Source organism: Onychostoma macrolepis, chromosome 01 (genome assembly GCF_012432095.1).
Source record: "Onychostoma macrolepis isolate SWU-2019 chromosome 01, ASM1243209v1, whole genome shotgun sequence".
NCBI classification, from domain to species: domain Eukaryota; kingdom Metazoa; phylum Chordata; class Actinopteri; order Cypriniformes; family Cyprinidae; genus Onychostoma; species Onychostoma macrolepis.
In genome coordinates this window covers 35,030,799-35,058,216 of record NC_081155.1, presented here as the reverse complement: position 1 = coordinate 35,058,216, position 27,418 = coordinate 35,030,799, and the positions used below count along the sequence as shown (strand labels likewise).

General features: G+C 35.8%; 1 protein-coding gene and 1 long non-coding RNA gene across 8 annotated transcripts; one reads left to right on the top strand and one right to left on the bottom strand.

The window, feature by feature from the left end:
• Nucleotides 1-510: 510 nt before the first annotated feature.
• Nucleotides 511-27,418, top strand: micu3a (mitochondrial calcium uptake family, member 3a). Of its 7 annotated transcripts, XM_058782622.1 has the most exons (16): nt 512-829; nt 2,169-2,316; nt 3,642-3,673; nt 3,837-3,915; nt 8,084-8,131; nt 10,577-10,659; nt 10,792-10,863; nt 12,815-12,856; nt 15,595-15,690; nt 18,664-18,678; nt 19,625-19,719; nt 19,964-20,135; nt 23,693-23,801; nt 23,899-24,056; nt 24,384-24,448; nt 24,798-27,418. In XM_058782622.1, exons 1-16 carry the CDS (start codon nt 518-520, stop codon nt 24,802-24,804), a joined length of 1,533 nt encoding a protein of 510 aa, XP_058638605.1. In that variant the 5' UTR covers nt 512-517; the 3' UTR covers nt 24,805-27,418. The 7 variants fall into 7 exon arrangements, with proteins under 7 accessions (XP_058638622.1, XP_058638605.1, XP_058638628.1 ...); XM_058782645.1 differs by lacking the exon at nt 12,815-12,856 and having other exon boundaries at nt 513-829; XM_058782631.1 differs by lacking the exon at nt 18,664-18,678 and having other exon boundaries at nt 513-829; nt 24,798-27,417.
• LOC131544471 (uncharacterized) lies at nt 4,830-10,569 on the bottom strand. The gene is made up of 3 exons (XR_009272141.1): nt 9,203-10,569; nt 5,332-5,443; nt 4,830-5,061 (listed from the first exon to the last, which is right to left on the bottom strand). It is a non-coding gene; the product is annotated as an uncharacterized LOC131544471 (long non-coding RNA).

Here is a 27,418-nt window from a genome sequence, read left to right as displayed (position 1 = left end):
TTCAAGTATGTGATATTTTAGAAGTTTGCTTTGTACAGACAGTGTGTGACTTATTCATTCTACATTCTGCAGTACATTAACTCTCAGATGCGTATTGCTCAACAAAAATGATAATTGTTATAACCTATGTAAATCTAAAATACAGGTAAAATCACGTTATGTTTTATCGGCGTACCTTATAGGCTACTGACATAAAGATAAAAGCGCACGAGTGTTGAAATGGTTGTAATATCTATAATATCTTTAACTTTGGGGCTATAACTTGTAATATCTATAACTTCATTTACAACGCATATTTATATAGTTTTGACTTCTTTTGAGGGGTTCAAATCTGGTTGTTTGACCCGCCTCCATAATTATAGACATCCACGTGCGTTGGTAACCGCTTTGATTTATTCAGAGTGAGTAAACGTGTACATTTTCCATGTAAATTCACAGATGGCATACTTTATTGGACTTGCTGTTTCTCTGGTTTGGGTAATCCCGGTGAGGGAGCAGCACATCTCGCGATGAATGAATGAGAACTCGAGAATCTTGGACAAATTCTGTCATACCAACAATAATGGCCGCTGTGCGCAGACTAGGAGTCATATTTAGGAGTTTGTCGCTGTCGTCAGCTACACGGAATGCGCTTTTTCGTTCTCCGGTGAAGGATAAGCGATGCATACGCCGAGGAATAGCGGTTGCTGTGGGCGTTTCGGCCGGAGGAGCGGTGTTGTATTATTATTATACAGAAATGTGCGGATTCCGAGGGAGGAAAGCCCCGATAAATGGGATAAGCTGTCGGGCTCTGCTGCCTTCACTACCCGCTGTAGCCGCCAAGGAGAAGGTATGACTGTTCCCACTCTTCTCAGTGCCACGTAACACTGCTTCCTATTAGTGCTTTTTTCCTGGCGTCATATCTGTGCAACTGCTAGTCGGACAGGGATTGTGCACTGTTATTAGGCTTTCATGCTGTAGAGTTTGGTGAATTGTTTTGCTTGAGCACACAAACAGTCATAACGCTTGGATGACAATGCGCGTTTGTGTGATGCTGCAGCAGGAAGAAGGGCGCTTTCCTCAGTCATGGTGCTGAAATGACTGCGCGCGCGTTTCAGATCACATATCCGAGCGTTACGGTTGGATAAAACAGCTATGTACCTATCTGTGCTGTATCATAGAGGCCTGTCAAACAGTAATCTGCACCCTATCAGCGTTGAGCTGTCATGTCTAAGTACAGAATTCTTTGGCACGTGCATATAAACATATTTTTGGGATTTTTGTTCCTTTGGCAGACGGTCAGGTTTGGTTTCCATGGGCTGCCAGATGTTTTGGTCTGACTGTTCCACTTAGTAACTAAATGTTTTCCTGATTGGTGTGGAAACGTTGCAGTTCAAGTTCTTTCATTCCTAGTGTGTGCCTTGCCACATTAAATAAAACTTTTCTTTTACTTAATATTTTATCTCCATGCATTAGATTATGTTTTCCTACATATAAAACCAATGTATTTTTCAAGTGTTATTTAATAGATTAAAATGTTAAGATCGTTTTACACCTTAGAAAATACATTATTTTACATCATAGCATTATGCTGTGTATTCGTGTCTTTGATGTATTGATGGTTTTCAAAGCACATCAACACTTTTTTAATATTTTTAATTAATAGGCCTACTGACAAACAAAACTATAACGAAAACAAGTCTTTTTACGACATAATTCCATAGAGATTTTCTTATTTTTAATGTAAAAAAAAAAGAATGTTACTACAAATTAAATTTAAAATTTTATGCTTGTATATGCGTATATATGTATAAAATGTGCATTTATTTTTAAAATCAAACAAGTATTTCAAATTTTATTTGTAGTATTAAATACAATCTAAATGTATTTTAGTATTTTAATATCTATATCTTAAATTAAATATTTTGATTGTGTACCCAGTAAAATCTTCAGTTTCATGAAACAAAAGGGCATAACAATTACATGATGCCTTTTATTGACCTTTTGATGTCTTTCAGAGATCTTATCCATTCAAGCTAACTGAACAAAGACAGTTTCACTACTACTAATAATTAGCCATTCAACACTAACCTTTTAGTTTGTGATTCATGAATTTGCAGAGATAAAGACAATGGCTTTGAAAAACAGAAATATTAACAAATTGTATTGCTGGTCATTGGTTCTTACAGGCTCCACTGTTTGATTTTGATGAAAGTGACGTGTACATGTCGTCTCATGAGCATCGTTTCCGTCTCTTCAGCTCAGTGGAGTATGAGGGACAGCTGTACATGACTCCTCAGAACTTCATCGAGTCGGTCACCATGAGCGAACCCCGCAGTGAGTCACATGTTATTTTCTGATGTGAACATGTGCTCCATCTAAACCCTAAAATTAGATTTCAAACAGCAACAGACTGCAAAGCTGTAATAAAATCTGATTAGATGAACTTACCTCAAACTGATTAAACATCTTTATTTGGGCCAGTAATTGCATATCTTTCTTTATGGAAGTACATGATGGTCTTCGAATCAACTAATGTGGTCCTCTCAAACCATTTAATCTAATGTGTTACAAATAGACTTACCTCAGATCATTGTGTTTGTACATTTGCTGTATTCATTTAGACGACACTTTTATCTAGCGACTTACACATGAGCGAGAAAGAGATGTCTAGGTGTCCTTTTACTTATTTAGATAAGAAGAAGAAAAAATATGACAGGCTTCTTTCTCCTCAGTACTTCATAGTGCACAGAAAACAGCATTTTTGTAAAGTATTTAAATCTTTATGGAGATGTAATGTTTAATTAAATCATCATTGTGAATTAAATGGTTTGTTGTTGGGGCTTAATCTACTAAATGGATTGCCAGCATGCTAATGAATAAATATTAGAAACAAAAGTCATTAATGGGTCTTAATGGATCAGATCAAAGCTGTGCAAGAGAGCAACAGAAGTGCTTATTTACTTAGCTGGATTCAAACCAGGCTTTGAAGTGCATGTCTTGATAGAATAAATGTCATAATGTTCCACAGTAAACACAACAGGCAACAGTCTTATGCAAAAAGAACGACATCCATTAATGCTATACCTGCAAATCCCTATTGTTTGTACTTGCTCCATGTTTTGACAAATGTTGAGTATGAGTAGCAGGAGGCGATTATATTTCATTATTTTTATGTGTTTTAAAGATCATTTCATTAAATCCAAATAAGCTTTACAGATCTTTAATAGAAAGGTTTTATACAAACAATAAATTTGTTGTAGTTGTTCTGTGAGCCAAAAATGATTATGCACATGCACCTGTGGAACAGTCCTTGAGACATGTATGGTTTACAGGTGTTTACGAACTTGCAGCTGTCTTGGTGTAACATCTCACAGCAAAAACTGGCAAATCTGGTGCAGTCCATGAGGATGAGATGCACTGTAGTATTACAAAAATCAACAATGCACAAAAACAGTTTTAACAGTTGCATTATGTCTGAAGACAAACCTAGCCTCTCGACAAAGCTCCATCCTCTTCTGTACTCTGAGAGCGAACTCTGTCTGTTCAAAAAAGAAAAATGCTACTCCAAAAATCTTGTTTTGTCTGATTGTTAAATATTATAGGATGAAACCCCCATCCTGATCTTATCTCACCGGCCACCCTCTTTTTGTTTCTCTCAGTAAGGAAACCTTGGAGGTCCCTCACCAAACAGGTATGCTGTAACTCTATTCGTAATGCATGCTATGCAGACATGATAGCTCAGTTAAATTATTTATTATTTATAGATAATACTTAGGTTTGCGTTTCACTGTATTTATAGTCCTGAGAGTGAATCGTTTTTTTTCCAAATAAGTATGTTTTGTCATGATTTACAGGAGCTGGAGAAGATCTTGTCTGACACTCCACCAGTGTGGAAAGGAACATCTAAACTGTTCCGGAACCTTCGGGAACGAGGTGAGTTTTGCATTCCAGCTCATTATTAGAAACTCTTTATTGGGTCATATCAAAGCAGTGAGTGTATATATGCAAAAATATGAAAGTAAAACAGCAATGGCTATCTTTCATAATATACACTACCGTTTGGGGGTCGGTAAGATTGTTTTGAGGCTGCATTTATTTAATCAGAGACAGTAATGTTCTGAAATATGAATGCAATCTAAAATTACTGTTTTCTTTTGTAATATATTTTAAATGATTTATTCCTGTGATAGTAAAGCTGAATTTTCAGCAGTCATTAATTCAGTCTTCAGTGTCACACGATCCGTCAGAAATCATTCTAATATGCTGATTTGTTGCTAAAGAAACATTTCATATTATCACAATTAAAACAATATATGTGCGGCTTAATATTTTTGTGGAAACTGTGATTTAAAAAAAAAATTTTTTTTAATATAAATAGAAAATTCAAAAGAAATGCATTTAGAAATATTTAAAAAATTGATACTTTTGATCAATTTAATGGAGCTTAAAACAAAAGTGTTTCTTTGAACAGTAGTGCATAATTATATTGTGTAAAAATGAAAAAGAAAAAGAAACCACGTATAATTTTGTACGTATTCTGTTCTTAAAGGTATAACATTACCATGTCTTGTTTGTTTGCTTTTGTTTAGCATGATATCTTGTCCTTCTTTGAGTTATCTATTCCATGTAAAGACCATGTTATATATATTCATTCACTATCAGTGTACTGTTGTATTACCACCTGATACCATCAGTGTACTATGGTATCACATTATTTCTTTTTGTAAGAGCATGGGAAGACAGAAACGGGGTAAAAATATTGTTTCTCAGTTTTGTACAGTCTTTGTACAGAATGATATGAATGTGAAATACTTGAGTGGTGCAGAATTGTCCTCGCCGTTCCTGTCTCTCGTTCTCTTTCTCTCTTGCTCTCTCTCAGTGGGTACCAGTCAAGCACCAGTTAAGCATGGGCCTGAGGCTTTCACTTCCTGTGAGCAACTCCTAAAAATAGCTCAGTTCACTCTCTACGTCTCCCTCTCTCTCACTGTTTCCATTTCCTCTCATTCTCTCACTGGGACCAGTGCAACGTACATTCTCCAGGCAAAACACATGCTTGCTGACCAGAACGAAGAATGAAACCTAAAAACAGAGTGCAGAATTGCATTAATACCTAAATAAATATTGTTGCAATAACTGCAAGAGCGAGCAGTTCTTCAGCAGCAGAGCCACAATTAAAGTATTTGCTCGTGGCGTACGTAGCAGCACTTGCTCACACCACCAGCTAATTCCCAGCGGTGATAATTATACACACACACACACTCCACCCTCTTACACTCCAGCAGGACTCTAAAAATAAACCCTCTGAATTCTGTTCTTCCTCATAGTAATTACAGTTTTTGAAATCATCACCTTAAATTGGCAGCGGTACATTTATCTTGTTGGTTTCACTGATGTGGAGCCATGCATCCAGCAGATGCTCGTGCACGAGAAGCTTCAGCTTGACACGCCGTCTGATCTCAAGCTGTGGTAATGATAGCATGCAGATGTTAATTGAGGAAGCTATGCTAACGAGATCCGTGAACGTGCTCTGGTCTCTAAGGAGCAGTTTCTAAGAGGATGCGAACTCAAGGGAAGTCTAAGTGAAGAACTTGAAGGAGGCATGGGAAGAAAAATGTTGCAGTATGACTTTGAGCAAACCCTATATAGCAAGGAAATGAACACCAAGTAATGATTGTTCTGGTCTAACAAATCAATATGTTCACTTATGTTCTATTTCCATATTTTATTTTATTTTTATTTTTTTTAATTTATTTTTTAATCATTTTTATCATTTTTATTTTATTTTATTATTTTAGATGAGATGTATTTATTTATTTATTAAAATAATACCCTGTCCTGCATAGTTTATTTTGTTTGAAATTACTGTAACTGTAAATATTAAAGTAATAGATTTATGAATTATGCATTATAATAACAACTATGAATAGGCTTCTCAGCTTTTTAAGAAACAATAAGAAAACTCCTTTTGTTCTTCATGTCAAGGGTCGTTCGTCCAATTAAATGTTTTGTTTGCTGTCAGTTAGTACAAACTAACCAAGGGTTTCTAAAAAACGGTTCTTAAAAAGTCTTAATTCCCCTTCCACAAATTAAGACCTTAAAAAGGTCTTAAATCAGAGCAGAAAGCCTTAAATTCGTCAAATGTGGTAATGTCACAGCATTAAATGTTGCATGCAGTACAAAAAATGTTTAGTTTTCCAATAAAAATTTCAAAACATTCTTAAATCAAGATATGTTTGCTTGAGATGCAAGATATGAAGTCTTGTTTCCTAAGAAATCGAACAAAATTGATTTATACTTGAAACAAGAACAAATATCAATGGGTATGAAAACGTCTTTTTCTCTTTTCATGTTGCTGTGTTATTTCCCTTTAATTTTCTTTACTTGGTCTTTAAAGGGTCTTTAATTTACCTTCAAAAGACATGCAGAAACCCTGACCAACCTGGACAGGTTATGTGACATCCTCATCCTAAAGTTGAACCTGTGCAGTTCTGATTAATAACAGTTGAGAACAACTAATATAGACTGTAAATGAATACCTTTTAGAGCTCATTTGTGCTGTTTTCTTTTTTTTTTTTTTTTATAACAAACATTCTGCAAATATTTTCCATTACTGTTGTTATGCATCCAAATCAGGAACCAGACCTTTCGTCTCATGCTAGTGTTTTTGCATTATAAATTGAGAACGATTGGTATGCGAAGACTTAAAAGTATGAATCATCTCATACAAACACATCAGATTTGGCATTTAAACTCTAGGAGACAGACTTAGTATTGAGACCGTATTGAAAAGGAATGAATGGAATGTAAAACAGCTCCTCTTCATTTAAGGGGCCCTGCTCAAAACAAAGATTTACTACATTTGTAAGCACCGTGTAAACATTAACAACATGTCTGCAGCTAAAAAGCCATGTTTTACCAGTTTAAAGCAACTTTTAGACATCTATTAATGTCTTTCAAATTTGTTTTAGATCGCCAGTGATAACCTTTGACCCCGAGTTTTCAACTCTAACGTCAAGCCTCAGAATTCACATTGGATTTTAAAGCAACAGTTGCCTAAAAATGAAGATTTGTTAATCTTTTATGTCATTATTAAACCTGTATTATTTTCTTTTTTCCATGAAGCACATTAAGAGATGAGGGCAAGTCAGATTTGAGAAAATAACTAAATTATACCCAAATTTTCCAACCTGATTGTCTCTTCTGGCTCGAGCTGTCTTGCTCAGTGGACTTTGAATGCCTCTGTATTGCTTGAGTGAGTGTGTGAGACCGCGGGTGTTGGGTTGAATTTTCAGTGTCGGGTTGTCCTCCCGAAGGCGCACAGGCAGTGTCCCGTAACACTCAGTCCACTCACCCTGAACTATCTCTATGCCTGCTACTGTCTCCGTGTCCCCCTTCACACAGAAGCTGTGGAGAGGAACAATTCCAATGGAGGTGTAGGAAAACGTATCCCTTCTCCATGCCCTCCCCCAGTGCCTTTACATAAGAGAACTTCCATCTTTCCATCAGCCCACCTCGCTTTGTATCTTTTTGGCTTTTCTTTTGACTCTCACTCTCTCTTTCCTTCGTACTCCACTTTGCCACTTTTCTCACGAGTCTAACAAAAGCAGGGACAGTTCCCTGTCTAAATGGGGCACATCTCCCAGTCCTGACGGATGCCTCTAGAACACCCTTATCCAAACAGAAGCCTTTGAACGCAGCCTCCGTCTCCATGGCGGTCACTCACAGTGTCAAAGTCTTCAGCTTCGGTGTGTGGGCCAAACGCGGGGCAAATGTTGCCTAAATGTAGACGGCCACTTTAGCCGAGAGGCACCTTTTTAGATGTTATCATCATGAAAGGGGGGATTACTTGTCCTTTTTTTGGAGCAGGACAAGAAGGGAAAAGGGTATGTGACTCCATCTATCTCTGGAGGCCCCTAGCTTTGAAAATCAGTAAACATTTTAATCCAAGCTTCAGATGAGCCGCCTCCTGAGTTTTCAGTTTAGACAAAGAGTAAAAGAAAAAGGAGAGATTATAAAAAGGGAAGACGAGGCCATTTGTAGGTTGTTAGTGTGTTACTGTACATTAGCAGAATGGATGTGACCCTTTGATATCCTTTTTCAGGCATCATCGCTTACACGGAGTATCTCTTTCTGCTCTGCATTCTGACAAGTGAGTATGACCTCTATCTCTCCATCTTTTCTCTCTCTGTCTCCTTCCCTTAACCTTTCATTCCTATCCCATGCTTTATTTTTCTGTGCCCCTCTCTTTTGAAATCAGCACACTATGCATGTATCCTATTTTAAGCATGAATCAAAGATCGTTCTGGTCCATGGATGTTTTACGTCTGTAGTGTGGTTCAGACCTCAGACAAGGCCCACCCAGACTCTCACCCTCACCAAAAAAAGTTTCTCTAAAGCCACATTTTACTCACTGCACATTTAAAGTTTCAGATTTCAGGCCAAAGGAAGATTTTGCTGCTCAGAGGTTGCTCATTTAAATCTCAGGAGACTGAGTTCTGAGTTATATTTTATTTAAATCCCTTACAGAAAAAGCACATGAACTTCACATGTGCAATCATAAATGTTAAAATCACTTGTGAAATATATGTGAAACACACGTGAACCATGAAAATGTTCCAAAACCACATTTCATGTGCGTTTCAAATGTTTTTCACATGTGATTGCACATTTATATTTTTCTGTAATATCAAATGTTTCTCAGAAAATTATTTGGAATAAATATAAATACATATATTTGCAATATTTAAACAGCATTCTTGAATTGCCCTAGTACTCAAAAAGTTCACAAAATGGGCATTTTTGAAATCAATAGAATTCATTTAAGTAAGGAATAATTGACGACGGGCCGTTGGATTATTAGAAAAATAATGCACACCCGAGGTGGTGATGCGGTCACGACGCGAAGCGGAGTGGTCGTTACACCTCGGGTGTGCATTATTTTTCTAATAATTTAACGGACCGAAGTCAATTATTCCGCTTATACTACGGTTGCCACACCTCAAGACATCGATCAGATGATATATTTCAAGGCATTCGTCCGGTATTTCTACTTAAATCGCTATTGTGAGTAGGATTATTTCTTCCGCATTTCATCCAACGCCTCCGTTGCTAATTCCAAAACGACATTGTAAACCTAGTAACGGAGACTTGAGCCGTTGATAACAGATTAATGCAGTTAATACAGTTAATAACTAAGTTATGAGAGAGAGAGAGAGATTACCTCTGTGCGTCTCTCAATAGTGTTCGGCAGCAATGTCTCTAGTTATAGTGAAACTTAGTTCCTTTTGTTCACGAACAGCGCCGTTATTGTTACCTCGCTTGTGAGAAATCATGTAGTTTTTAAGTTGTTTACTGATAAAATCGTCAGAGTAGCGCTAACAACATTAGCGCGATGTATGTTAGTGTGTGTGGAAACTGTAACTGTTATGTGTGTGCGGTCTGTGAGGGAGAGAGAGCAGGAGAGATAGAGTATGTGCTTTCCGTACATAATAAAGCGCAATTTTGTGGCAAAAACATGGACATGATCTGTCGTTTTTATCATATTGTTTACTATATTTATTTATTTGGTCAGTGTCGTTGTGGGTTTTGGTTATTTTGCTGTTGTATCTTTGAAATAACAGAAATCATTTGGCGAAGTGATATGGTCATGTAATGCGGTCAAGAGCTGCCTGGAACTACGTTCGCCGTGCGTTTCCCTGAAAATAATTGCACACCTTAGAACGTTCGTCAGCCAATCAGATTTAAGCATTCAACGGCCCTGTAGTATAAAATTAAATAAAGAATTGTTGATCACCTACAGGATCAAAAGTATACTTATATCCTTATGCATATAGGCCTATATTAAGTTCCATGTACATTTGTAATCTAGACACAAATGAGACAAATGTTATGTTACACTAACTGTATAGAGATATGAATGAATGTGGATAGCATAGCTCAGATAATTTAGTGATGGAAGAATTTGTGAGAAATACGAGTTCAATAAAATCACAGACTTTGGAATCTTGGCAAATTTTGTGCCAAGAAGCACAGTTTGTTACATTTTTGAGATTTCTTCGGAAACATTCATGTGTGAGATAACTCTTTATCTCAAGATAAAATGTCTGTGAAGTAGGAGACTTCAGCAAAAGTCTTCCATTCACTATTTAGGAGGAATAACTGAGATTTTAAGTAATTTATGATTTTTCTTTTGTACAGAGTTGTCTATGGCCGTTTGACTAAGCTAGTGCCTTTAAAGTAGCTGTAACACAGAAACACGCTGCCTAACATGTTCTCTTCTGCTGTTGCTTAGGCAACATAACAAAGTGACGACATGTGGCTCTTGACGGGTTCAAAAACACATGAAGAGAGTGATGAAAGGAAAAGTGGTGAAAGCAAAAGTGTATTGCAAGTTCTTGAGGTGATAACAGGTTCTTAGAAATGTGGGCCTCACCTCTGATTTGATCATTGCTTTAGCCACCTAGTGGCTTAATGTTTAATAGTGGTTTACCAGATTGACTGCAGTGCTTAATGAGCAAATGCATTTATACATTGTATTGTTTTATTGCATTTGTTCTACAACTTATAATACATTCTTTTCGCATCTATTCTTTAGAGCCTCATGCAGGCTTTAAGATTGCTTTTAACATGTTTGATGCTGACGGTAACCAGATGGTGGATAAACGGGAATTTCTCGTGGTGAGTTGATAAATTGTTGATTCTAGCCCTTGATGTTTGTTTTTAAAAATAATTATTTGACTCATCATTATTAATTTTCTCTTCTCTGTTTTTAATATATATATATATATATATATATATATATATATATAGTTGCAAGAAATCTTCCGAAAGAAAAATGAGAAAAAAGGAAGAAAGGGGGATGCTGAAAAATCTGCTCAACTAGTAAGTTGATATCAGGATCTTTGTTTATAACAATATTGTAATCTGTTTTTCAGTCCTAGTTCTCCCAAATTGTAAATTTAAAATTATAATCCTGTATTTTACAAACTTGTACATTTAAGAAAAAAATGAAATCACACAAATCCAAAACTATTTAGATGTATCCAAAATACTTTTCTCATAGAACATAAACCTCCTGAGCTTGATGGTCAACATTTCTGATGATTTTTCCTCCTGTCAAAAAAAAATAAAAAATAGGGGTTCATACACTATTTTGTTTTCTGTTTGTAGAAGGTGTTATAAACAGTATATTTAATTACTAATTAGGTGTGGACAGTATCTCACTGTTGCATATTAATTTTGTCACAAAGGTTATTTTTAAATGGCTTTATAAAGCTTGTAGTTTGTTATGCCTAATCAGTAATAATCAATATTGTCCAAACTGTCGGTAAGTCCTGGATAAGAGTTTGATCCAAAATCCAAAATGAGTTTTAGGGGTTGCTACTATCTCCCATAAGCTGTTTCTTCAGAGCTATGAAAACAAGAGGATTTCATGAGATAAACAGGGTTCAGAGAGTTTATGGCATTAACTTGGAATACAGCCTCTATGTTACTCCTTTCACAACTTTCTCTGGCTTTTGTTCAATGTGATTGGGGATTCTTATTTAAAATGATCTCTATTTTGTTATTCTTCTGTGGAAATGGAAATGGATATTTTGTCATGACATGATAATGTTTATTTATGTTTTGTCCCATGGCAACCAGTATCAGGGCAAACATGACATGGGGCGCAATATTTCTAGTGTTATTTTAAATGCTGCAAATGTACAATGAGCCAGTGATTAAGGTCATATTAATCAAACCTAACAGTGGGATTAAGATGCTTGTTTGTCAGATGACTGTGGGATAACTTGTGCGAAAACTTAATCGGAGGTATTGTAAAGAGATCATATATAATTTGTGTAAATATCTTTCAACACATCATTACTAAATTATATCATGTTCTGCATAAGATATAGAAGAAGTGACATCCATTCACACTCACTGGATTCAGCGCTCTTTGAAAGAGCTTGGAGTGAGATAGTGGTACTGTAACATGTAATTAGTGGTGTTTGCATAAGTATTTGTTTTGCTCATACCTGGGGTTAGTGATATAACCTTAACCTAAGTATTAAACTTTGGCTGTTGAAGAGGAGTTGTGTTTTGTATCTAGGGATGCACTGATAGAAAATTTAAAGTTTAGGGGTCAGTAAGTTTTTTTTTTTTTTTTTAAAGAAATGAATACTGTTACTCCACAAGGACATAATTTGATCAAAAGTGAAGGATCATGTGAATAATACATTAAATAATAATAAATATAATAAAATAGAAAGTGGTTATTGTGCTAACATTTCTAAAATAGTGCTAAATGTGCTCAAATAAAAGTATTTATTTTTTAAATGTACTAATGTACTTTTGATCAAATACAGCCTTTGCCCACCATGCCTTGACAATAACCACAACTGCCTAGAATCATAACATCAAGTTTTGCACAGGCAAGCACCATTCACATTATCTTCAGAAAATGTACAAAATCCCCATATATATATATATATATATATATATATATATATACACACACACATATATATACATATATATATCCTAAAAACATCTGAGTACATTTGGCCATCAACTGTAAACTTCCTCTAGACTATCTGTATTTGTTTTGCCTGTCCCGGATGCATAACCCTTTTTATCTCATTCACATGTCCGGTTTCTCAAGGGCTGTCTGAGAGGGAGCCAGTCGCGTCATCCCCTCTTGGAAGCTTACAAAAGTGTGCCAACTGTCCTGTGGTTAAACCACTTTCTATTCTTTGCATGTTTAACCTGTCTTTGTCCATCTCTTCTTATGTCGTTCTCTCCTTCCTCTCCTCTTCCGCATGCTGTGACCTCTCCTCTCGTCTCTGTGTAGAGTATGCAGCTCTATGGATATCAGGTTGCCCCCGTAAACAGCGTATGTATCACCCCCGGCCCTCTGACCTGTGAACTATAACCTCTGTGTGAATCTTGAAATCATGGAAGGAATGATGGGAGAATGAGAGAGATCTGCAGATGACTGAATGAAAATGTGGAGGGAGGTGGAGTGGACCTCAGAGGTCAGAGAGCATGTGGGTGTTTTGCCACAATCAGTCTAATTTGATTCTTATTGATTTTAGTTTCTTTAACCACAATGTGTCAGTTACAAACTTCATCAGTGGGCTATAAAGAACAGGTCTGGGTAAGAGTAGGTGGAGTTGTTGGTGTAAAATGTGTTTTCTATTGAGCCAGCTCTGGAGTCTTTCACATTCACTTATTAAATCACTTACATTACATCTCTCAAATGAGATGTTGAGGGTGTTTCTTCTAGACAACAATGAGATTAAGGGGACATTTAAAAATTCAGAGATTTCAATATAAAAATTTCTCAACTCTTTCAAGACCACATTAATGGATTTATGCAATCATTATATACACTACCATTCAGTGTGAAGTCAATAAGATTTTAAAATAATTTTATTCAGCATGTATGCATTAAGTTGATTAAATGTGCAAGTGAAGACATAACATTTATAATGTTCCAAAATATTTCTAATTCAAATAAATGCTGTTCTTTTGAACTTTATATTCATCGAATAATCAGACAATAAGGTGTCACACAAAGCACAATCATGTGGCACTGAAGACTAATAATAGAAAGACTGTAGTAATGGACTAACAGCTGCTGAAAATTCATCTTGGCCATCACAGTAATATATGATATTTAAAATAGAGTAAAATAGAAAGCAGTTTTTTTTTTATTGTAATAAATAATATTTTACAATGTTTTTTACTGTATTTCTTTATTAAATAAATGCATTGGTTGATGACACTGCAAACAACAGAAAATATAAATGAGTACGTATTAAAAATGTATTTTATTTTTAAATAGTAAAAAAGTTCATTCTAATTACTATAGACTAACACATAAAACATTTTTACAATGTTACAAAATTTATTATTATTATTATTTTAATTAATAATGGACAATTCTGTCCTCACAAAAACAAAAGCATCCACTTTCACATGTTTAGATCAAGTACAAACACAAACATCTTAACAAGAGTTTCCATGAAAGCCCTCCTGAGCTGGTGATCGTTGGTCCAGTTCTGTGATGTTTGGATAAAGCCACTTATTTATATACTATACTGCCCTGAAAAGGCAAAAGACCTTAACTCGCTAGAGTGTGAAACTGAGAAAAATGACTTTAAAGTTTTTTACTTGTCCAGCCAAATTAATTATAGGTAGGACACTGGAAATTTGGCAATTAGATGTTTTAGTAATGAAAATTATCTACATTAAAAAATTGTTGGCTCAAACTACATTTTTACCCCTATTTTGAAGTTAATGTACTCTGCCTTTGCATTGTCTGAAAAAAGTGAGAAGTGCTGCCAAGGTGTCTAGTCTTTACAGTGCTTTGTTATAATGGAGTATGCTTTGTTTGGTAGATCGCGATCTAATTCATTTGTCTACACCGTAATTTAAATGCGTCAGACTTTAATGGACAGGAAAAAAGGCAGAACACCGTGTAACTCCAAGCTGGCACCATAACTTCATTTTGACGCGCAGTAACAAAGGCAGAACACCGTAACTCAATTTGAGCATCCAAACAAAGTGAAAGAGCCATAACTGGTGTTATACGGTGTTCTGCCTTGGTTTCTCTGGGGCTTTTTGAAGTTACGGTTGAGACGACCCATTATTTTCTCTGAAAAACAATGAAATTGCTTATGTACGTGATAAAGGATGTCTTCAATCTCCCGAAAATATCAATAACTCATTTTCGACAAAAATCGAAGTTACGGTCTTTTGCCATTGCACAGCAGTATATCTGTGAATCCCAGAGAGTGACAGAGTGAAAGACAAGGGTCTTCATTGTCTATTAAAGTGGCTACTTGCAGCACAGGACTGATGAGAGAATATATTTCCTGTTTTCCTTAACTTGATGTGTCACTATTAGTCTCTCAGCCTCTGTATAAATACAACTGATGATAAATCATTAAATTATTGAATGCACTTGCTGTCATGTTGTGAAGTGCATATGCAGTCATTTTCAATTATGCAACAGTTCAGAATCGGTTATTCTGCTTACGTCATGGTTACTCTGTGTGTTTATCACAAGAAAAAAATGTTCTCCCCCAAAAAACCCTTTCTTGTGCCAGTATATTGCTTAAGTCTAAGCCACTGTTATTAGTTCAAGTGTCTGGAAAGAACACGGTGAAGTGATATGCATCTAAAACAAACCTGAAAATATTCATAGACTGAACCAGTCATAATCAAGATTTTGTGTTGTGGTGTAAACTGAATACTGTGAGTGAATGATGACACACATGAGCCATTTCACAGAAAATTCTGTACCTGATATATTGATATACATGCTGATAAAACCCTTCAATCTTGGTTAATCTCCCAGATTTTTTTTTTTTTTTTAATTATTGATCACTCACATCATATAACTACATACAATTAGCATTTGGCTAACATCAACAAGTCCCCTCTCCCAATCTTCATATTAATCTTTCATACAGTATATTTAATTGGTTTAGGTTGATAAATTTGCAATATATCTTTCATGATTGAGAAAAGGACTGAGAGACCACCTGACACATCCTCTTATTAACCATGTCTGTCGAAGCTAACATGATAACAGCTTTCCATCTCATGCTAACCCCTCTGCAGGTGCTAAAAAAAGAGAGTCAGGAGTTTGTGCCCAGGAGCTACTGGGACATGCTGAGACGTGGCGCGAGCCAAGCCCTGTTTTCTGACCTGGCAGAGGTACAGCCGTAGCCCTCTGTCCTCCAGTCTCATCCCATGTTTTTATTTGTCCCTAGCCATCCCTAACACGATACTCTCACCTAGAAAAGGTACATCGTAACTGTCATTCCCCCTTCCTGTTTTAGCATCCCAACTGTATAACATCATCGTCATTTAATGACCTATGAATATCCTTTTATTATTATTAGTTTTTTCATCCCTCTTTTTTATGTATTTTATCAACTGTTGATATTCTAGTAAATCTGTTTTTGATGCTTCACTCCAAAAATCAATCAATCAATCAACCATTCAGTATTTTTGCCTTGTTTTTCAGTAAAAACACAGAAACAGATACTTTTGTTGATAAGAAAAAAAAAAGTCTGGCTTTCAGTGAATGGAAGTGTATTTTCCAAAAACTCAGATTAAAAAATAAAAACTCTGTTGGGATGTTTTAATTTTAAATATTAAAAACCTTCAAAGTAGTAAGATATAAAGATATAAAAAAAAAAACGATGTATGTATATTTATCAGTGTTATTTCAGTATTATTTATATACTTTCATAGAACTAACTATATGTTTGCATTTCATTTTAATTTTAGTTTAGTATTTATTTTATTATGTGCTCTTGTCATTTATATATGTGTGTGTGTGTGTGTGTGTACTTGTTTATGCATTGTGGGAACTAAATGTCCCTACAAGGATAGTAAAACCTGAAATTTTTAACCAGCATGCGGTCCCCACAAGGGAAAAATATATTAAAAATAGTAAAGGATGTTTATCTGAAAGTGTAACAATGCAAACAGATTTTCTGTAAGGGGTAGGTTTAGGGTTAAGGTTGGATTGGTGATAGAAAATATAGTTTGGACAGTATAAAAGTAATAGAAGTCTATGGAAAGTCCCCACAATTCACAGAAACAAGTGTGTGTGTGTGTGTGTGTGTGTACTGTAGGTTTAGGTTTCGGGTTTCACGTTTAACATGATTTTCTTTACAGAGAATTTTGCAGAGAATTGCAAAATGGCTTTGTTAATGCTTCATCAACTGTTTTTGTAATTTTGTCATATCAATGTCTGTGTTTAGTTGTTTTTCAGATATTTTGCATGTACAATCTTTGTGTTGAACCGACTGTGAATTATAATATCGTAAGTGCTCTCAGCTGGCCGGCACATTAAAGGCCTTTGTTTGTACACCGAATATGTCAGAATATGTCTGCTCATCCTGATGGTGTGTTTGTGTTCTAATGGCTAATAGAGGGCGTCTGTAGGAAGCAGTAGTTTAATGATTGTGGAGAGCTGTGTGCAGATGCCCTGTATTTACTTAGTCTGTTATTCACAATGAAAGGGTAATTTCAGCTCGGCTTCCTCAGATGACACAGCAGTTAGACAGGTCTGTTTGTCTGAGTTGACAACTGCAGGGTACCAGACATTGTGTGTTTGTGGGCTAAAGGGCGCATGCTAGCATGTGTGGAAGTGCGATTGAGGTTACTCATCTTAAAGACGACAGCAGTAATCACTGTTTTTACCGCTGTTTTTAGATCAAAGAGTAAAACGCTTCAGGCAGCGTCTAAGTCACACTGTGGGCCTGGCTGTGGTGTTACATAGAATGATGACCTCACATTAATGGTTTCCTGTAACCACAGTGTTGTGATGTCACTCTTCCAGCAGATTGATGATGAAATTGTGAAATGAGAAAAACAGCTATAAATGTTTTAGATAAAAGAGAGATATGTTTATTAATCCGTTTCAGTCACATGACTTTTCTGCTCATCTGCTATATTTATGACCACCAGTGGCCATAGTAATGGGGGTGAATACAAAAACAAAACAACAAAAAAATACATTTGGATTTGATCCATACCAGATTTGAATCAATTTTCAGTCTTTGCTAGTAATTTTTTTTTTTTATTACTTTGCTAGTAATATCAGTTTTTTCCAGTATTGTATTTTAGTATATAAAATAAATATATTTAGCATATAGAATTTTCTACCAAAGCTAACATTTGCAAACATGTATATATTTAATCTACACTGAAAAAAAAATAATGGTGTAGGATTTACTTTGAAACTATTTTCACTCAGGACATGATTACACAAAAGAAGAAATGACAATTAACTTTGAAATTTAAAGACTGAAATAGTTTTTTCTTTATTAAGGATTTAAGGATAAGACATTATCCCCATAAATATATGAATTTTTGACAGGTCATTGGCAGCTACCTTTTAAGGCAGCATACTAATCGGTATGAAACCTAATAAGTGATTGATGTAAAGCATTCTTAAGTAGCACGTAGCAACTGTTAAGGGTCACTTATACATGCATCACACTAATAATGCTCCTCACCTTACACTTGCAGTTGTTTCCAACAGAGCTGTAATGTTGTGAATATACACAAAAATGAATAGCACACACAAATATTGGGTGAAATAGTGTGTTTTAATTAGGTGGAACTGCTTTTTGTCAGTATTGAATGCAATATATAAGAATGCTAAATTTCTTTTCAACATTCGACTTGGAGAAGCTGCAGTGTATTGGGCTGTATATGATGCTGCCTTTGAATTTAGCTAAAACAAGGTATCTTAGAAGACAGCATACTTGTATACTTTTAACTTACTCTTTTGGAACAGCTTCTGAGTTGAGAACATACCTACAATGCTTTTGGAACAGTCTCTTGTATGGAAGGCTGTTAATGAATGAATAAAAAGGTATTTGCTTTATTTATCACAATTGTGCTTTTTGTATCTCACAATTGGGACTTTTTTTATTTTAAACGCTATTTCACAATTATGGTCTTTCTATTCTATTCTATTCTGGAAACAGACTTCCATACTCTTGGGATCAGAAGTTAACATTTCCACCCTGTTTTACAATTTTGTGCTATTTTAATATTATGTTGATAAAACACCAAACCTCTGTGACTCTGAATCTATTTGGCTAGTGTAAAAGAATCATTGTTTTTCTCTTTATAACTACCCACTGGTTGTATCTCCGTGGATAGGATTTTAAGCTAGAGGTACAGCATGGACTTGCATTCTGGCCCGCTTTATTGCACAGAGGCCTATAGCCATGAGAAGAGCTGTTTAGTGTTTATGCCTGGTTGTACCTTCTCTAAGCATGATAGGCTCTTCTTGCAGATGAGGGTGAAGCATGGGTAGAAAAGAAAAGAAAAAAACAAGCTGGATTTGCACCTTTCGGCCACCATCTTCCAGGTTTTTGGATGCTGTGCCACTGGCCACTGGTTCTTTTTTAACTGGTGAATGAAAAACATGAACGCATTTTCCTGAGCTCCACTTGATAAAAAGGATTCATGATACTTGCAAGATAGCTCAAATTGATCTTTAACTTTAGAGTTAAGGTGTTTAAACAAACTGAAGATTGTCTCTAGAGAAGGAAAGGTGGAATTTGCTCACGTGTGCATTTCTTTCACAAATCTCTTGCAGATATGCTGTGTGAATGTTTGCTGCAGAAATGCATGCGATATGGATGCTTTGTGTGTCTTTGCTTTTGTTGTCATGTCTTGGTGTCCTGTATTTTCACTGTTTACATCTGGTATTAATGTCCGATCCTTACAAGCGATTTTGTGATTGAATTGAATTGAATTGTAATTGAATATACCAGATGTATACAGGGGGTCTATATGCACACAACTGGCATGTTTGTGTGCATTTCTGTGTATCATTGCTCTTTGTGCTTTTGTTTTAGACTAATATACAATCTTTATGCCATTCTCACCCACTTATGGTATAAAGATCTGCACGTCTTCTCAGAACATGTCCCATGTAGGCTCAGGGGAGAAATTATAAATGGATGCACACTTTTAAGGGCTGGATGGCTGATACTCTGAATGGCTCAGCAAGCCTACGATGGACTGATTTCTTATTCCAGAGACAGAATGATTTTTGTCATAGTTTCTTCTTTCTCGTTTTGCTCTCTTTACTGCCACTCCTCACCAATCGCAGCGTGCCGATGAGAACATGATGATTGACACCACTCTGCTTGTGCACTTCTTTGGCAAGAAGGGGAAGGCGGAGCTAACATTTGACGACTTCTACAGGTATGACAACTTGAGTTGAAAAAAGCTCTAAAAACATGCCACTAATTCATCTCCACTTGGCAAGGATGGATGCATGAGAACTAATGTCCATCAAGCAGGTAGAAGGAGATGTTGAAGTCAGTTAACAGCTTGTCCTAACAAGATGTGGCATGATAAAATGACAAAAAAGTTTTTTAAAACATCTCTTATGCTCACTAAGGCTGCAAACTGACTTTGACTCTTATTGCGGTCATTGCTCTTTCAGATTTATGGATAATCTGCAAACTGAGATGTTGGAGATTGAGTTCCTGACCTATTCCAAAGGCATGACCACCATCAGTGAGGAGGACTTTGCACGAATCTTGCTGCGCTACACTAACGTAGAAGATATCCGCAGCTATCTGGAGAATGTGCGGCAGTGCATACCTGATGAGAAGGTAATGAGTAACGTCACCTGGCCTCTAACTTCATCTGAAAGGAAGGTGTAGGCCAACTGTGACGACCACCTCCCCCATACTCACACTTTCACCCAACATGTTACTTCTCCTCCCAACAGCATTACATGGTTCAACACTTGGAAATTGTATATTAAAAATACAACTACAAATACATTTTTATTAACTTGCACATATGTTTGTTCTATGCATGTAAAAAGTTCTCTTATTCAGCCCAAAATTACACACATTTACACACCTCGAGTGCTCATTCACCCTTGAATGCTCAAGTGCCCCATTGTGAGTGTGGGACATTTGCATGTAAACTGCAGTTTAATCTTATAGTCTCTCTGTTCTCACCTCTCTACAACTAGGTGACTAAACCTTTTCATCCTGCAGATGGCCATCTTTCTTATTACCATGTTTATTTAAAAAGCGAGTGTCAAACTCACACGTTGTAGTAAAGTGGATCTGGTCTTTTCCCGAAGCCCAGTTGTTTTAAAGGAATAGTTAACTCGCAAAAAAAAAAAAATAATGCTGACAATTATTATTATTTTTACTATTTCTAAAATGTAAAGAACTATTTATTTAATGCAAATGTTATATTATGTGTCTTTGTTGTCTATTTTTTATTTGTTCGGTGTACTGTACTGTGCCCCTATATTAATTCTTAAAAAGAAAAAAAACAGGCTCTGTTCAAACTGTATATTAATCCAATCTTTAATGACTGTCAGAAGAAACCTGATCCCTTTTTTCTAGATATTATCATCAGTATCCAGTATATCTATACTGATTGCTGTAATGATGCATTTGCTATATAGTAATGGTGTAATATAGTCGAAGAAGGTCTTAGGTACACACAAGATGCAGGGTAAGTTCCAGCTCTGTTACAGTGTACAAAAACTTCCTGTATTCTCTCTGTTATCCCTGTTTATCACACACTGGAAGAAAGCAGAGGTTTGTCCCTGCCAGATTGATTTGTCGTCCCGCAGCTCTTGATCAGATCGTGTTTTGTTTGGATTTGCCTTTTATTTTGTGTTTTAGTTGTTTTCCCTCTCTTTGATTTTGTGGCACATGTTCAAGAAAGTAAATTCCCTTTACTTTCAACCGGCTAAGATTATCTTATCGTGAGAGCTTTCAATATATTTCTTGAGTTTAAATTTTATTAAAATATACAGTGGCCCCAAAAACTATTTGGTTGCTTCATCCACGCTTAAACTATCTATCTATCTATCTATCTATCTATCTATCTATCTATCTATCTATCTATCTATCTATCTATCTATCTATCTATCTATCTATCTACCTATGTCTACCTACCTGTCTATATACCTACCCTACCTGTCTACCTGTGTACAAGACTATCTACCTGTTTACCAGGCTACCTATCTACCTGTCTACTATTTGTCTGTCTAGCTACATGTTGATGTATTCGTCTACCTCACTACCTACCTACCCTACCTACCTGTCTACATACTTACCCTACCTCCCTACCTGTCTACCTATTGTCTACCTGCCCATCTACCTACCTACCCTGCCTACCTGTCTACCAGGCTACCTACCTACTTGTCTATCTACCTATGTGTCGACCTACTTGTCTACCTCTATACATGCCTACCCTACCATTATACCTGTCTACCTACTTACCTGTCTGTTTATCTTCCTGTCTACATACTTACCATACCTACCTGTACTTACCTACAGTATGTACTTGCCTATCTACCACCCTGTCTACCTGCCTACCCTACCTACCTCTCTATCTACCTACCTACCTTCTTATCTGTCTACCTATCTATCTATAATATATATAATGAAATTTCTTCATTTATAAGTGAAGTGTCCAAATACTTTTTCGCCCACTGTATTTGTGTGGGTGTGGGGTGCGTATGTGCTTGGGGCAAAGTTTGTGTTTGAATACAGATTGTCATGCTGTCCATCTATATAGGGTCACCTGATGTAGGTTTCTCCATGCCTGACTGCTCTCTTTTAGCTCTTTCCCAGTCCTATCTGAGGGATCTGTTTGTGTTGAGGGTATCAGGTTTTGGGGCCCCTTTGAGCAGTTTGTACATTTGGCTAGAATGACTTCACCCTCCTCTCAAATTCCCACGGAATAGACCCTAAACTCACTTTTATGGCATTTTATGGTTTTCCACCAGAGTGCCAAGTCCTGAACTTAATCCAACCAAATCCAGCTTTAAACATCAAACCTACTCAACAGTTAAACCTAATGTGTAACTAGCACTATGTTAAATACTCACCAGAGAGGTTTATGTGGATTAGCATAGCTGTGACAGGCCTTTCCTGTGTTTGTTTAAGGTATTTTCTACCTCATTACCCTTTATCTTTTTCTACAACCAAAAAGCAGATCTGTGTTAATACACACTGACACCCTCAGGGGAAAGATTTAATCATAGATTTCATTTTGACAGGCAGGACAATATGCTGCAGTATTCTATGCATTCAATTCTAAAATTTAAATTCCTGTCATCATTTACTCACCCTCATGATATACTCGTATCATTTTCTTTCTTCTGTGGAACATGAAGGAAGATATTTTGGAAAATGTCTTGGGTGCTTTTGTCCATGTTTTGTCAAATGTTATAAAGATATAAAGTAATGCAGGGTTTGAACAACATGAGGGTGAGTAAATAAAGACACAAATATAATGTTTGGGTGTACACTGCCTAAACTACTATTCAAAAGTTTGGGGTCAAGTTTATTTTTTTATTCATTAAGGGCACGTTTAAATGATCAAACTTTTGAAGACTTTTTAAATGATCGAAGACTTTTGCATTGTTATAGTTCTTTCGTTTCAAATAATAAATAGCACAACTAGTTTCAACTTTGATGATGATAGGAAATGTGACCCAAGTAATGCCTGCAGGAATTTCAGCTTTGCCATCACATAAACAAATCAAATTTAATTTTAAAATGTATTCAAATAAATATAAAAATGTGTATTTTGAATTGTAATAATATTTCAAAATAATGCTATTTTTGACTAAATAAATTCAGCCTTGGTGAGTATAAGAGACTTCTTTTTAAAAAGACCCCGAACTTTTGAGCTGTTTTTAAGACATTCTTGGTGTTCTGTTGTCAGTCAAATTGCAAGCTATCTCTTTGATTCCAGTCTGTGATGTCATACTGTTTGTTTTCTCTTCTCCGCATTTAGACAGGCTGACAATTTTATGACATTGTGCTGTAAAATGACTCATGCCTTTCATCGTCGCATGTATCATTGTGAGCAGTGTGGCAGAGCACAAAGAGCAGAACAGGCATCAGCAAACAAGCATGAGTGGCACAGCGTCCGATTTCTTTTGCATATATCGAAATCTTGATTTATTTTTGTCCATCATTGCATTCGTCTGTTCAGTACAGATTCGCTTGGATATGAAATGTGAATTGTGCTTGTGGATTTTGTGTTATGTCGTGTCTTTCACAGAAATGGAATGGAATGTCAGTTTATGGCAGCTCTGTCTGTTAGATTGGATGTCTCAGATTAAAGGATTTCTTTTGCCCCTGTGTTTTTTTTTTTTGTTGCTCTTTTCTTTCATGATCAGGGCATCACCTTTGAAGAGTTCAGGTCTTTCTTCCAGTTCCTCAATAACCTCGAAGACTTTGCCATTGCCATGCAGATGTACAACTTTGCCTGTCGTTCCATTGGACAAGGTGAAATACTTTGAACCTGCCACTGTATTCTCAAAATACTATAAAATGAGCTGATCCTGTTACATTAAATTTGAATGCATCTCTCTCTGTCTTCCAGATGAGTTTGCTCGGGCAGTGTATGTTGCAACAGGACTTAAGCTGACCCGTCACCTCGTCAACACCATCTTCAAGATATTTGATGTGGATCACGATGATCAGCTCAGTTACAAAGAGTTCATTGGTATCATGAAGGACCGGCTGCACCGTGGAGGCAGGGTAAGAGAGGGGTGTATGGGACAGAATGGTGCATCATCTTTAACATCACTGAGATATTACAAGCATTCGAATGTAATTGTAAGAGGTAAGGACAGTATCACTGCAACTATAGCACCACCTAGTGCTAAGTAGCTATATCTGTACAATGAAACTTCCTATAGCTTCCTTTAGGGTTTTTAACATTATTAGGACTACTTCTAATCGCAACATTTTCTTCTGATAATGTACTATCAAGAGTATTTTTTTCCCATGTAATTTAGCTAGTTGTTTGTTGATAGTAAATAAGTTAATATTTCTTTAATAGAAATGTTGTCTCTCTTTCTGCAGGGCTATAAGACTGTAGAGCGTTTTACTTCATTTAGATCATGTCTGAAGAAGGAATTGGCAGGCAGATAAGTATATACATACACACTACCATTGAAAAGTTTGAGTTGAGCTTGAATTTTCTTGTTTTTATTTTTTTCATAAAAGTAAACTTATGTTTACAAAGACTGGATTTATTGGATCACAAATAGTACAATACTAACACTGTAAAATATTATATTATATTATATTTCAAAAAAACTTTTGATCAATTTAATGCATCCATGCTAAGTAAAAGTATTAATTTCTGACCCCATACTTTTGAACAGTAGTGTCTTACCGTCTATGTTAAGTATTTTGTACAGGAAAATCTTGATTTAATGAGTGAATATTTGAAAAGTAAAGGTTTTAATAACTGTTTTCCCTTTTCCTTTGCACCAGGTGAATGACAATCAGAGACATGGCTTTTCTTTCTCTGGAAATGTTTGAGAGAGAAGACATAGTGTTAGAGATTCCATCATGAAATCTACCTCCTCCTCTTCTGATTTTGAAACCTTGGGAAACTCTGATTGGGATAGTCTCTCTGCAACCAGCGCTCTGCACTGCATGTTCTAGTATCTGCACAGGCCTGCATGATCAAACTTTATTCTGTAATCAGCTATTAATCTATTAATAATTTGCATGTAACCTGTAGGATGGCATATCTCTCTGCTGTGTATCTGAATTTCAGCTGGTACAATTTTTGTATGTTTTGAAGTTGCACATGGGTGTCGTGGCAAAGTAAATAGATTATTTTCATGCATTTTTAATAGAAATGTTTTAAGCAAGATGAGTTACTCATTGTGGCCTTTTATTCATTATATTTATACTATATTATGTTGCATCATACCATACATTTAATTATGCCACACTCTCCTTTTCAAAAGGTACATGTTTTTACCTAAAGGGTCCATTTTGGTACCTTAAAGGTACATATTAGTACTTAAAGTGCACATATTTAAACCTAATAGGTACAAAAGTGTACCTTTTGAAAAGGTACCGCCCCAGTGACAGCTTTTGTACCTTTATTTCTGAGAGTGCAATTACAAACAAAGCTATATTTTTCCATTTTCAGGAATGTTTAAATATAGCTACCGAATCATATTGTGTGAAAACAGTAATACATTTTGGTAATAGGCTTCCAAAATCATAAATTGGGTTTGAAAGAGATTATGTAGCTCACAATAAAGCCCAATAATGAGCATTGCCTTAATCTAAAATTGTTATTTTCTCACACTATTTATTTTTGAACAGGTATGAGTGTACAAAGATTGTTCAAGATTGACTTGCCATCTGAGGCAATTAACAAGAAGTCTAAGCACGCTTTTTAAGACTGTACTGTAATGCAAGCACTTAACAAATACAGACTTGAAATTCCATATTATGCAAGTCAATAAAGTGGTTTTAATATGCAAACTCTGTGCTTCAGAAATGATTATATTGATCTATCTATATATAGTTAGCTATCTCTGTGTCGTACGTGGTCGCTTGTCAAGCATGAAAAACAAGTTTTATTTCAATTCTGAATATATTATAGTATACAGCATGCAAAGAGCACTCCCTTTAAAATTATTAAAAACTGTCATTCATCACGATCGTACAAAGTCCCGTTTTAACCAATGAATGTGACCACACAATGAATGAAGCTTTTATTTATTTATTTTTTATGAAGTTATGAGCATGATAGAACTCGGCGCAGGACAAAAAAAGCGGTGAGTGCGTGGATTCCAACCTAAACACCTCTGATTGGCCATTGCGTTGTAGAAATAAACAAACAGGTCTGTGATTGGCTACTTTGTTCACCTCTGCGAAAATCCATTGTAAAATCATTTGACGCTTTCCAAAGCAGAAGATACACTGGATACACTGGACTGTTTGCCAAATCTATTTCGTTATGCTATTATTACGAAGAAAACAGATCCTAGAGCAGGAGTTATGGGCAGTTTTTCCATCTAAAAACAATCAGTTAGACTATATCCAGCCCATACATGCTAAACTAAAGTCCAGCTGACTATATCCAGCCCATATGAAGACTTCAGATGACCAGCACCTGTGAAGAGATGACACCCTTGAGAGGACTTCAGATAAAGCTGACTCTGAATAAACATACAAAACTGCTACATTTTCCTTTCATTGTAATCAACATGATCAAATCCTGTAACCATTGCTTTAATTTGTTCATTGTTTCTGAATACATGGTATTACTTAACTGCATGATTTGTATAGCCTAATTTTAGAACATTTCTGCCATATGAACATTACTTTGCCACCGTTACACCTGTTAACAGAACTCTTATTTGTAATGTAGAAACATACATTTTCTGTAATGCTGCTTTGAAACAATGTTTATAATAAAAAAGTGCTATACAAATAAATGTGAATTGAACAAAACTTGATGCATAATTTTTCTCCTCTCCATGAAACCATACATTCATACTCCTTTCTGTGAGTGACTGGAGCGCTCCCATGCAGCACAGCAAACTATAGTGGAGACTGTTCAAGGACAGCATGCTTTATAGCATGTAAATAAGTGCATAACAAAAGTTAACATACATAAGATATATGATTAAATGGGTAAAAATGTTTTAAGTTATTTTACATTTGAATATACTACAAATATATATTTATATATTAATAATGGAGAGGTGCACAAGAATCAAAAACATTAAACGAGATTAATTCCAACTTAATCTTAAAATATCTTCACTTATTTGGAATGAATTTTCAAAGACAACAAACTTAACATATACCATGAGATTAATAAAACGACAATGAACATTAAGATGTGATTGCACTTGACTAACATACAAGTTGTTAGAACACATACACACATAATTATATTTATAGGCTGAAGTTACTTGGTAAAAGACCACGATGTCGTTTATATAGCAAACATGGACTTTTACCATGGTAACGTCAACCTAAAATATGTTAACATGGCAGGTAAGGATAGCTGACCACATTAATCCTCAAATATTAGCGGATTTTATCTTTTAAAAACAACAGTGATACAACTACAT

Coding starts and splice junctions, on each gene's coding strand:
- micu3a (XM_058782622.1), top strand. CDS start 518: ATGAGAACTCGAGAATCTTGGACAAATTCTGTCATACCAACAATAATG. Junction 830..2,168: donor CTGTAGCCGCCAAGGAGAAG/GTATGACTGTTC, acceptor TGGTTCTTACAG/GCTCCACTGTTTGATTTTGA. Junction 3,674..3,836: donor GGAGGTCCCTCACCAAACAG/GTATGCTGTAAC, acceptor CATGATTTACAG/GAGCTGGAGAAGATCTTGTC.